Below are 11,842 nucleotides of genomic sequence, written 5' to 3'. Positions count from 1 at the left end.
GAGGGCAGAACCATCGATCTTAGGAAAGCAACACTAGGTCTTTATCTTCTCTGCGTTTCCCTTTTGTACAGTAGTTCTAAACCCACTGGTGGCTCCCAGGGGAGGACATGTGGTCTGAGAGTGGCCTAGACTCTTCCAGTGCAATGATCTCCTTGAGGAAAATTCTTACACTGGCACGAGAGCACAGACAAGCTCCACAAGGAGTAGGGGCAGAACATGCACGGGTTGGTTTAGCTTTGACCTTGGATTTCTATTCCTTCTATCATGCTTTCTATCTGAAAACCAGCCTCAAGGAGTTGAATGGGAAGAAAAGGTAGTTGATAAGCACGACGAAGCAGCCCATCAAGTGCAGAGACCAGATTCCTAAGGACTGGACAGCACTTAAGTATCAGAACCATCCGAGCCTGTGAGCCTTTGACTCTTTTCAGTGAGTAGATGATCACACAACTCTTCAGGTAAATCAAAATTAGATGAAGGTTATTTATTGGTGCGACTTTTTTCCTGTAGTGAGCTTCCTTTACACAGCAGTGGTGTAAATAGCATCAAATTGAATGAAAACTTTGTTAAATGCAATCATAAATAATTATAATAAATATACATCAAGTAACTTTACAGCACACGGTTTTTTTAGGGCCAAGGTTTGAATCGGTCTGGACCTCTCAATGTGCTCTCTGGGAGAAGCAGTCGTGTTAGCAGCAGACATCTTACTCACAGCTCTCATCGTATCAAGTGATGGGCCAAAAGCAGCTTTCCAAACCCCCCTGGGGGAGATAGCTGACAATTCTGAGTCCATTCAAGGGATAGGAAGAATTGGAAGGGACCAAGAATGTAAAAATACAGAGAGGAAGAATTACTTCTAATAATCCAGAGGCTCTTTCATTAGCAGAAGTAAGAGGATCCTTGTCAGGACTACATCCTGGTGTGACCCCCAGTCAACGGGGCTCTCGCCGCCAGGAGGCAGCGGCCAACCCTCTTCCTTTCAAGCAGGGAAAACTGCTTGCGGGCGCTTACCTGCAGACAGGACTGCTCCTGCATCAAATGTAACCGATGCAGCCGGAACGGTTAATCCGGTTTTAGCTTTTCCTTAGGTTGGGGAATCATTTCTGTAATGGTCCTTAATGCATTTCCTAAGAATAAGAGGGAGGAGATGGATGCTCATGGCTCTAACTCTAAAATCCATACATCCTTCTGACAGGCCAGGGCCACAGCAGAGAAAGGAAAAACGCAGCTCTCTCTCCCCAGCACTCACACTCCAGAGCCTTCTAGTCCGCACGCACTCAGAACTTTCAGTATTCACAATATTATACAATAAATACAGTGATGCAATTCCATGAGAACTGGCAAGGCCCAAAATGACAGTGTCCAACAAGATGGCAGATGCTGCTCTCGAACAAAGTACCATCGGACAAAGACCTGGGTGGGGCACAAATGCACTGGGGCAGCGGGTGAGCCTGGAGCGGCTCAGCCCAGGCACACACGCTCACATGGGGTGGCAAGGGGGAGGGTACAGGATGAGCCTGGCCGGGGGGGCAGGAGGACCCCACACTGGTCCTTGGAAGGTCTTAGTCACTGAAGTAGACCCTGAATGGAGCAGAGCACCTCAGTCAGTCAGCTCTTTTCAAAATGGGTGTGTGGCCCAGTCCAGCACTGCAGTGAGGAAGGGCTGTTTCTGAGTATAAAAGGGGGTTAGGCTTGAGTCATGTGCTTTCCTGTTCAATCTCAGAAAAAGGCCCCCAGTCGAGCACTGTTCCTCCTCCTCTGGGTATTCTCAACTCCTGGAGCTGTGACACCCCTGGCTGTGAACTAAGGTCAGGGATGAACCCTTTGGTCTTCTGAGAACACTCAGTGGAAAACTGTCAGACTAGGGGCCCAGAGGAGAGAGCGTGGAGGCTCGTCTGGGTGGGAAGGGATGGAGGAACCAGTAGGGGGCTTTTCCTCAGAAAAACCCAGACCATGAACAAGGTTCCAAAGCGAGAAGATTAAGAGAAAGCTCTCTGTGTGTCTCCCACATTTGGGTAAGTGGCCCAGCCATTTCAAGATGGAAGGAGGCCTGTGGGAGCTGCATCCAGGATCAACTCCAGCTCAAGGCAGGAGGGGCAAGGCCACAGACCTGTTTGTGAAGATGCTCTGCGGAGAGTACGGGATGCTTTGTGTGGCCTTGGGATCTCACCACCAGCTTCCTGCTGGGTGATTCCATGACATGGAACTAACTGGGGCCTTATGGCATCAGAATCTGGTGGCCATGAAAGACTATGTCCAAGAAGATCAAATGAGACACGGGCTGCCTGGGAACTAAACTATCCTACAAACATACCACAAACAGGTAGTAAAAGAACCAACCCATCACGAAACATACAAATACAAAAGGTTAAGTCTTCCAGGAAGCCCTGGAATGTGGACAAAAGTTCAGAAAAGCAAAATGTCGCCAACTCCTCACGCAGGGCCTGGAGGGATGTGCCCTCAGTGGCAGGCTTCCCAAGCTGGCGGAGCGGTGCCTCAGTGATGGACTCACTCTGGGGCTCCCTCCCCTCAGCCACTTAGGGGGTCTTCACGGTAGTGAATGGCACAACGAAGTTTCTCCAGCATGATTTCCAGAGAGGAGTACTGGGGAAGTTTGATCATGAACATGCAGGTCTCCACTCGGATGTAGCGAGAGTCTGGGGAACCTGCAAAAGAAACCCCACCAGGCCAGTGTTAGGAGGCTGCGCTACGGTTCCAGGGAGCCCCATCGGCCTCTCTGCTTCCCCGTTTGCTTGTTTGGGCAGCTCTAAGCTAACCCCAAGGCCCATCAGGAGGAGGGGGTAGGGGTGGGGCAAAAGAAGATTCTGGAGGAGAAAACCGCAGACACAACTCTCGTATAGCACAGGCACCAAAGTGCTGACCTGTGAGGGAGAACCTGGTTAGAGCTGGTCGTTTGCCCGGCAGAGGGTTTTATTTTTCTACATTTAAAATTTGGAAAATTAAGACATTTCTGGATGTTTAATTTTAAAATATCAGAAAATACAAAAACCTTGGGCCTCTATGGACTCTCGGCTGAAGTAAAGTTTGGGAGGCACACGACACTGCCCCACTCCTCGTTTACAACTGGGTTTAACTGTCTGCTGCTCTCGCTCCCTCCCGCAGGGCCCAGCAGCCACAGCTCACAGCTGAGAGAAGGGCCTGTGTGTCCCGACTTGGAACACGATGAGGGGCGGGTGGTACCTGCTGTGCCATCTGGGGGGGCGATCTTCATGGGGTATGGGGGCACATGGGCTGTGTCAGGGCCCCCGTCTTTGCAGGGGCAGGTGAACGGGATGCGCTCCTGGTTGCAGGCGAACTTGATGAACTTGCACAGCTCCTCCTGGGCGAACATCTCCAGGGCCCCCCAGAAGAACTCGATGTGCTGGTCCGTCTCCATCAGCCCTACCTGGTACATGGTGTGGGCCTGGGGAAGAAAGGCCTCCGCTAGCCCAGTACCTCCCTAGACCGGACGGGTGCGGCAGGGACACAATGGCCGCCGGCCGTGGGGATCGTGACGATGACAGAGACTTGGAAGGTACTGTCCCAGTGCCTGTGTGTGGGACTGCAGCCTGCACCACAGGCCTAGCAGCAGAGGCTTGACCTGGGTTACCCCACGGCCACACTGGGTGGGGCCTGTCACCGTTCCCACCGGACGTGAAGTCACTCGGGCAAGGTCTCGCAGCTGGCAAGAAGCAACCCTGGGATGCCGGGGTCTAGCCTGAGGGAAGCTGGCTGGGGCGAGAGCGGGCCGGGCTGGGGAAGGGAGGGGGCTCAGCAAGGACGGTCTTCGCTCGGGATGTGGCCCCAGAAGGGGGCCTGGAGGCCAGCGATCTGGGTATGAAGCAGACCCTGCCACGTGCTGCCACAAGCCAGCTTCGGCTAACTCGGCTGTGAGGGGGGTGTGCGTGGGTGGGGCCGGAGTGCTGGCACACAGAAGTACCAGGACAGGCCCCCGCTGACGCCGCCTGCCCGCATAGCCCCACCCCAGGCCACCGACCTTGAGGAACTCGAGGTTGATGTACGGGAGGCCGCAGGTGCGCAGCTCCATCTCCAGCGGGCTGAGCGTGGTGAGCAGCTGCAGGGGGATGATGGCGCCCAGGCCCGCCCTCACGGCCGTCACGCACTCGGCATTCTGCAGCTCCCGCAGCCGCAGGCTCCGGATCGCCGCCGCGTAGATGTCCTTGTTCTCCCACCTGCAGGTGCGAGGGGGACCCAGGTGACGGAGAACGCCGAGGCGGCCCGGGGGGCTGCTCCTAGGCTTGGGGCCACACGCCCCCAGTCAAGGTCCCAGCAGGAGGGGCCTCATGCCCAGTTACCGAGATGTCCCCGTCCTGGCAGCCCCACGAATTCATCTCCTGCCTCTGGGTGTCACCCACCTCACAGCTGGGGTTTTCTTAATAAAAAGTCCTTCTGCTGAACACATTCTATCCTTGCTGACACCCACTGTCCTGCCTCACACTCCTCCCCCGGGTGAGATCTTTCTGTCCCCGGCCCAGTCCAGGCCACCCAAGTCTAGACACTGCCGCGACACCCTATCAGCCCGACTGGCCGGTCCCCCGTGCAGCACAACACTCACGCCACAGGGATGTGCCGGCCGCGGCTGCACAGCTCCACCTCCTCGCCCGTCATGGTCAGGTAGGTGAACCTGCAGCACGGCTTGTTGGGACCCTCAGGGCTCTCGGTGGCCAGGTGCTGGGAGGCGATCTCGGCGCACAGGGCCTCCAGCTCGGTCTCATCGTTGATCTGGAGGACAGAGGCAGACCGGGGCTAACTGCCTGACCCGCTCCCAAGATCCCCTGGAAGACGGAACCCCACTCTCCAGTTGGGCAAGCAGCAGGCACCGTTTGGATGGGGGCTGCCCTTGACCATTGTGAAGGTACACACAGCACAGACCTACCCAGAGCTGCCCTGAGTTCAGGGCTGGGTATGTGGCAGAAGCCTGACTGGTGAGACCCCAACTGCAGGGCTTTTTCTGTTACCGTTTGGAAGCAGCAGAACTATAAGATGGTACATCTCATACTAATGGGGACCATCTTGAAACCAATTATTGTGATCATTTGAATGCCCGGATTCAGCCTTGCTGGAAGCCAAATCTATATCCATATTCAGTTTCAAAAGCAGATCATTTAAAAAAAAAACAAAATTAGGGTCCAAAAGACACTGATGTGCATGCCAGGCTACTCAGATGACAGGATCTGGCCTAGAGGAGAATAAACCCCTAAGTCTGGGATGGTGAAGGCTACAGGTACAAGTTTCAGAAGTTCAGAGTATTTCTTCCTGGTTCATGTGCCCCAACCCTGGTATAGTCATATCTGGGCACCTTCTGAGGCTTTGCCCAACTCCTTCAGAAAGAAGCCTTGCCTGGACTGTCCTTCTGGACGCTGTCTTATACCCTCTGCCTGCCCCAGGCCCTTGCTGCTACGCACAGCCCTGGGAGGACTTCTCAAAGCAGTGCCTGGCAGGGACTCCTAAATCCCCAGCCCGTGGGCGTCGCCCTGCTTTGACCCTTTAGACAATTCCCTGTCCTCCCCATTTCTGCCGGGAAATCAAGCACGAATCCAGGATCCTGGCTTTGGTGCTCCCTTGTGCTGCTGCCCTCAAGTGGTGGCCGAGGGGAGGACAGTGGAGAGCCTAGCACCCAAGCCCCTCAGAGGGCCCAAGTTCTGAGCTTCCATCAGTTGAGGCTCCCACTCAAGCAGCTGCTCCCCTGCGACACAGGCAGTTGGCCTCAAGGGGGAGGGCTGGGGCAGAGGCACCTCCACACTCGGTCTCTAATTTGAGGGGGTGTTGCCGCTGGACACGGAGTTCCCCTGGTGGCTCTGCTCCCCACCAGCTTTCCTCTCTGAGCCTCCCTCCCTCCTCGCCTCCTCCCAAGGACGCGTGCACACAGCCCTCCGGAACAGGGCCTCACATGCCAGGAGAGAAACCCGGTCGCTCCCGTGGCTGGGGCGAGAGCCCAGAGCGTGGCCCCCGGCCGGCCTCCACGACTGCGAACCAGTGGCCAGATGTGAACGGCTCCAGGGGGCCCGACCACAGCCGAGCACTGTGTGGCGCTGGGCTGTGTGGGCAGAGGGGCGGTCAGACAGTGCTGTGCTCGCGCTATCTGTGTCTTAAGGCACAGGAGGAGAGCTACGGTCCCAACCCCTTCCCCTTCCCTGCTTGATCTCAGGTGATCCCCAAGAGCCAATCTCCTGAGCTCTGAGGCCCCAAAACCAAGCTCTTAAAAGCAAAAGTGGGTCTGCTTGTAGGAGACCCCCGCCCCCGGCACCTCTGCTTGGTTAGCGGCCGGGAACTCTTCAACACTGTGTCTTTGGGATGCCGTCAGGGCACATCGGTCACCCCCACTCTGCTGCTATCAAATTGGAAGAGAAGCCAGAGGGGCTTCTGCCGCCATGAAGCAAGCCTGCCAGATGCGGCTCTCCTTCGCTCCTGTTCTTTGGGAGATCCCAATCGGTCTTCAGGTGGGCGCTTGGGCTCCCGTGGCATGGGAGGACCAGGGGATGGCAGGCCATGGGGGCAGCAAGGAGCCCCGGGGACAGTGCCCCTGAGCTCTGCTGTCCCCAGCACGGACTATTCACTTACACTCTCGAATTTCTTGACATAATTGTAGGTGAGTATGTCTGCTTCCTGCAGGTCTTGGTCAGGGTCCAGGGGCTCACCCACCAGGGTCTTCCAGAAGGAAGGCAGGAGGTCCAGGGGAAGAGGGACATCTGCCCGAATTGCAATTCCCAGCAACTGGCCCAGGAAGTGCAGCAGCTGCTCCTCCCCGTAGGTGATGGGGCTGGGGGTCAGGATGTACTTGCCCTGGAGACGGAGGCGCAGATGAAGTGACCAACGGGCGCCTTTACCCCTCCCTGGAGCAGGCGCCCACGGCCGGCAGCAGGGAGCCTCCATGGGGTCAGGGCGGCCGACTGGGAAGGGGTGGAAGAGGACACACCCCCCAGGGCCCCAAGCCAGCACCCCGCCGCTGCCCACGCCTCGGGCGTCCTACCTTGTTCTTGTTGACAGCTGAGCTGGGGCACAACAGCAGGAGGGACAGCGAGGAGCTCTGCAGCTCTTTACACACCTGCCACAGGAAGTGCCGGAAAGAGCCGCCTGCGGGACACACGGAGACCATCAGCACCGGGACCCCGGCAGCCCACCTGCCCTCGGGCCCTGTGCCCACCTGGCCCTCAGCTCGTTCGCCACCCGGAATGCAGCTACGGTGGAGGGGACAGAAGACTCGTCCAAGGGCAGGGAGACCAGGGGTCAAGTCCCACTGTGCCACTTACTAGCTGGGTGACCCAATCCATCAAAGGGCGACAATAATTGAACCGACGGCGGGGGCTGGCTTCGAGGCTTCTGCAAGCCCCGATGCAGAGGCCCACGGGGGCCGCCCCTGCGGCTGCAAGGTCCCACTCACCTGCAAGCTTGTCTGATTCACGCCTGTCGCTCTAGGTCGTACCGAGAGTGGTCTTACTCAGCCTGCCCTCCTCAGCACTGCCCCCTGCCCAGGCCAGTGAGTGTCTAACTGCACAGACCGATGGCACGAGCACTTATAGAGGGCAAAGGGCCACTAACTGTCCCCTGCTGCTGTCATTCCAGACGTGCCTTCGGCTTTCTAGCTAACGTCTCCCTGTGGCTGAGTCTCCTCTGCCCTGCGCATCCCCCATCGGGGCCCTAAGGTCAGAAGCTCTGAAGACAGCTGCGCGTACACACTGCCTGGTCAGAGCCGTGCAGAGGACCTGCTTGGGGACAGATGTCCTCGCTCAGCTTCCATGGGGAAGCAGGAGATTTCTGCCTGTGGGAGCCACCAAGGGCTGGGCCGTGGAGCCGGACAGAGCTGGGTTGAGCCGCAAGCCGGCTGCCTGGCCCGGGGGAGGCAGCTGTCAGTCCTCTGGGACAAGGCAGGTCTGTCCCACGCTTCCGCTGCTAGGCTGAGGGTCAGGTTTGGAGGGGGGCCCGGCCCCCTCGGCACGCTCAGCAGGCAGGAGCTTTCTGAGAGGACCTGGCCCGCGGCTCGGCCAGAGCGGGGTCCCAGGATGTGAGTGACAGTGGGAGACGCAGCTGCCCCGGCGGCCCAACCCTCCCGCTGGGTCTGGCTGCAGCACCGGGTCTCGGCTCTCACCCCAAGTGGGAAACACTTCCTGAATGTCTGGGGCTCACTCAGGATGGCTGAAAGTGGCACGAGGAGCATTATCTGAGCTGCTGGGCCTCCTCGCTGTCCCTAGCACTGGTCTCTCATGGGACACACACAAGCTCTGACCCAGCCCACCCCTCTGCTGGGGGTGCTTCCCGGGGGACGAAGCCCATCCGCATGGACGGCATCTCCACGGCGTCCACTCGGCGCTGACCGGGGCCGCGGGGCCGAAGTCCCTGGCAAGCGCCGGCTCCCGCCCAGGCCGGGGGCAGTCCTGGCTTCTGCACAGCAGGCTACGGACGACCTGGCTTTTTCAGTCTTGCTAAGGGGGCAGGGGTGCGATCTGGGGCAGACGAGGCTAAAGATAACCCTAGAAACGTTCACAGCCCCCACATGGCCTCCACCCGCACCGGCGGCCCAGAGCCCGGCGTCTGCACTCACTGGTGCCGTGGACCTCCTCCCCCGTGAAGCGGATGTTGAAGGCATAGGTGGGGTCGCCGCCGCTGGCCAGCTTGACGCAAAGCTGCGACGACGACACGGAGGCCAGCTGCCGGGCAGCCTGGCAGAAGTAGGAGTTTTCGGAGGCTCTGATCTCCCCTGGAAAGAGACAGGAAGCAGTGAAAGCCTCCTGGCGCCAGCTTCTGCTCTCCCCCACCCCGGGACAGATGGCTTGCCCGGCCTCTGCCCACTTCTCAGCCCTCTCCCTGTCCCTGGCTCAGCCACGCTGCCTTCTCTCTGCTCGTAGAAGGTCTTCCATGCCGCAGGCACATGGCTCCCAGCCTCCCCTCCGTCCCCAGGGGAGGTAGCCCCCGTCCATACTCTTCTCTCATCTCCTCTATGCTGTGTGTGTGTTCACAGGCCGTGGCTACCTCCCCAGGAGCCGTTCCCCCCTCTTATTCAATGCAGGAACCCCAACTCTAGCAAGTCCGTGGCCGATCAGAATGTCTCCACTCCCACCCTCCCCCGCAGTTAGGTTCAGCCCCCCCCCCTACAGTTCTCCGGTGAGATGGGAAGGGGAGGTGGGGCTCCGGGAAGCGGAAGGCTCCTTCTGCCTCTCCCCTTCCTCTTGCTGTCCAGCATGCAGGCTCAAAAGGGGACCCTGAAGGTGGAAGCCACCTGCTGGGACACTTGGGAGGAGGACAGAAGCAGCCGGATGAATGTGTGCACTCCCTTCGTCTAGAGGCTTCTATCTCGTGCAAGAAATCAACTGCATTGTTTGTTCAATCACAACCTTTTTGCATTTTCTGCTCTCACAGTTTGTCTCACCTCCCACGATTTCCAGTGGGTCCAAAGTGATCTCGGGAGCTGCATGGTCAGCTGTCCTCTGCACGGTGGCGTTCAGCACCCGATTCATGACAGTCACCTTCGTGTCATAAAAGATCAGCCCTGAAGGGAAGAACGTGGGAAAGAGGCTCAGATGGGGCTGCTTTCCTTCCCTGTCACCTCTGAGGCCTGGCAGAGGACACGCTGCGCCCCCCGCCCCACTGGGCCAGTGTCTCCTGGGATGCCCTCCAGGCCCCTGAGTGGGGCACTCACGTACCACAACCCTGACTTTCTGGGGGGGGGGGGTGATTTGTTAGTATCTGGCCCAGTGGTAATATATGAACCCCAGCCTCTGTCATGCCCAGGAAATACCTCCCTGGCAGGAAACATAAAGTATGAGGAGGTTTGCTGTAGCATTTTCTGAAATAGCAAAAAGTAAAAACCCACAAGGTGAAGGTGCAGAACAGAACATATGCTAGGATACGTGTTCTTAAATTAAAACAAAAACCCCCCAAACCCAAACAAACATGTGTGTCTATTTGTATGTGCACAGCAAAGTCTGGAAGGACAGGTACTCAGCGGTTAATGCTGATCATCTCTGGAATGTAGGGGACAGACAGTGAATCAGAGCCTTCTATTTTGTTTTGTTTTGTTTTTACATAATGGAATCCAATGTGGGGCTCGACCTCATGACCCCAAGATCAAGAGTCACATGCTCTTCCGACGCCAGGCACCCCTGAAAACTCAAGAAAATTTAACTTTTCAGGGCATAACTGAAGTAACCGCTCTCCGCTGGAAGTGCTGTTCGTGGGGACCCGGGCGCGGTCCAGGTAAGGGGGCGCCTCCCAGCTGCGGACTGTCGGGCGGGGGACATCGGGGGGCACAGGCACTGACCTTTGGCCTCCTTCAGCAGGGCGGCGATGCTGTGCGCGTACATGGGCGTCGGGCGCAGCTCCACCAGAGGCAGGAAGAAGGTCTCCAGCGTGGTGTTCAGGGACTGCAGCAGAGCGAAGCGCAGGCGCAGGCTCTCGATGGGCACGTCTGTAGGGCACGAGGGCAGTCAGGCCCAGGCTCCTGGGCTATGAACAAACTCAGGTGGCCCCTGTCCCTGAGGTGTGTGTGGGGGCCGCAGCACCGGGGGCAGGGCATTTCAGGGGGGACCGGGAGGACCCCCATAGGAGATTTTATCCCCAGGACCCGCAGACGCTGTGCGTGAGTGGTCCCTGGTCTGCCTGAGCCCAGGCCAAACAGAAGCAGAGGGGGAGGCCCCAGCTCTTAGGAAATCCCAGGGCCGCTCGGCCTATCTTCAGGGCCACGCCAGGGCTGTGGTCAATGCTATTTTTAATTTCAAATTTGAAACTGACTTCTAGGAAGCTGCAAAAATAGTACACAGTCCTGTGTACCTTTCATCAGCTTCCCCCAGAGTGACATCAGATGTCAAGAACAGGACACAGACACTGGCACACTGTCTCCCTGGTGCCCACATCTGCCTCCAGCTGCCAGAGATGGCCAGCAGGACCACGTCTGGCCCAGGTCTACCTTCAAAGTATCCAGAAGAGCAAAGAGCAAAGGCCCAGGACACATGGCCGAGCAAGGGCAGGCAGACTCCCAAGCCGCCCGTGGTACCCACGCACGCAGGTACAGAATACAAGCCCTGGGGTCACGTGCCAGCATGCTGTGACGAGGGTGACCTCCCAGGGACGGATTTATGGAGGAGGTCTGTTCTTGCGCATGCACCTACGTGTGCAGGCACCTTCCTAGCTTTTCATAAAGATGCTGCTCTCTCGTGATGAAGGAGAACGGACAGCTGATCCCCGCTCCCTCCCGACACCCTCCGGGCATCTAATGCAGCTGCGGTCACAGCTTCCGTCTCTCCCTCTCCTCTGCCCCCATGGCTCACAGCAGGTGATCCGAGGGACTTGTTCGATGGCCGCAAGGAGCCCACCTAGTCCCTCCAAACCCCTGGTGCTGTTGTCGGGGATGCCCCCAGGCAGCGCAGGGGAACGGTCCCCCATGGCAATTCCGCCAGAGCCCACATACTCAAGAGACAGGCCACTCTGGGGTCTGCGGCATCTGCGGGATCCAGGTACACCTCGTGGGGGTGGAGCCGCGCGGGGGTGATGGCCAGGTGACGGCACAGCCGGTTGATGTACTGCACCAGCGCCACGTCCATCTCCAGGGTCCACTTCCTGGAGGCCTTGTGCGCGTGTCGGACGTCGATGCAGGCACACCTGGGGCCGGGCGAGAAGGGCAAGGTGGGCTGGGGGCCACGTCCCCGCTCCCAGAGGACCACTGGCAGAGCCTCGCCTCCAGCTGGCGTCTCCGTGCGAGGGGAGGTGCCCCTGGAGGAGGGAGCACACAGGCCGCAGGCCCGGACCAGCGCCACCGTCTGGGACCCCGGCCGCACGCACCCCTGCGGGCCTCCCTCCTGAGCCTGGGCCAAGGGCGGAGGGGTAAGAA

The 11,842-nt window shown here is 58.4% G+C and overlaps 1 protein-coding gene across 7 annotated transcripts in view; it reads right to left on the bottom strand.

Moving 5' to 3' along the window:
* Positions 1-456: 456 nt before the first annotated feature.
* HECTD4 (HECT domain E3 ubiquitin protein ligase 4) overlaps positions 457-11,842 on the bottom strand; it is a 181,631-nt gene continuing 170,245 nt past the window's right edge. For all 7 annotated transcript variants that reach the window (XM_046025933.1, XM_046025934.1, XM_046025937.1 and 4 more), the window contains 10 exons: positions 11,423-11,613; positions 10,277-10,423; positions 9,386-9,505; positions 8,561-8,716; positions 6,992-7,095; positions 6,583-6,804; positions 4,577-4,743; positions 3,998-4,193; positions 3,202-3,424; positions 457-2,666 (listed from right to left, as the gene is read on the bottom strand). In XM_046025933.1, the coding sequence (XP_045881889.1) occupies positions 2,530-2,666; positions 3,202-3,424; positions 3,998-4,193; positions 4,577-4,743; positions 6,583-6,804; positions 6,992-7,095; positions 8,561-8,716; positions 9,386-9,505; positions 10,277-10,423; positions 11,423-11,613 (1,663 nt within the window). In that variant the 3' untranslated portion in view covers positions 457-2,529. The remainder of the gene's footprint in view (positions 2,667-3,201; positions 3,425-3,997; positions 4,194-4,576; positions 4,744-6,582; positions 6,805-6,991; positions 7,096-8,560; positions 8,717-9,385; positions 9,506-10,276; positions 10,424-11,422; positions 11,614-11,842) is intronic.

Source organism: Meles meles, chromosome 12 (genome assembly GCF_922984935.1).
Source record: "Meles meles chromosome 12, mMelMel3.1 paternal haplotype, whole genome shotgun sequence".
NCBI classification, from domain to species: domain Eukaryota; kingdom Metazoa; phylum Chordata; class Mammalia; order Carnivora; family Mustelidae; genus Meles; species Meles meles.
This window is presented reverse-complemented; position numbering and strand designations above follow the sequence as displayed.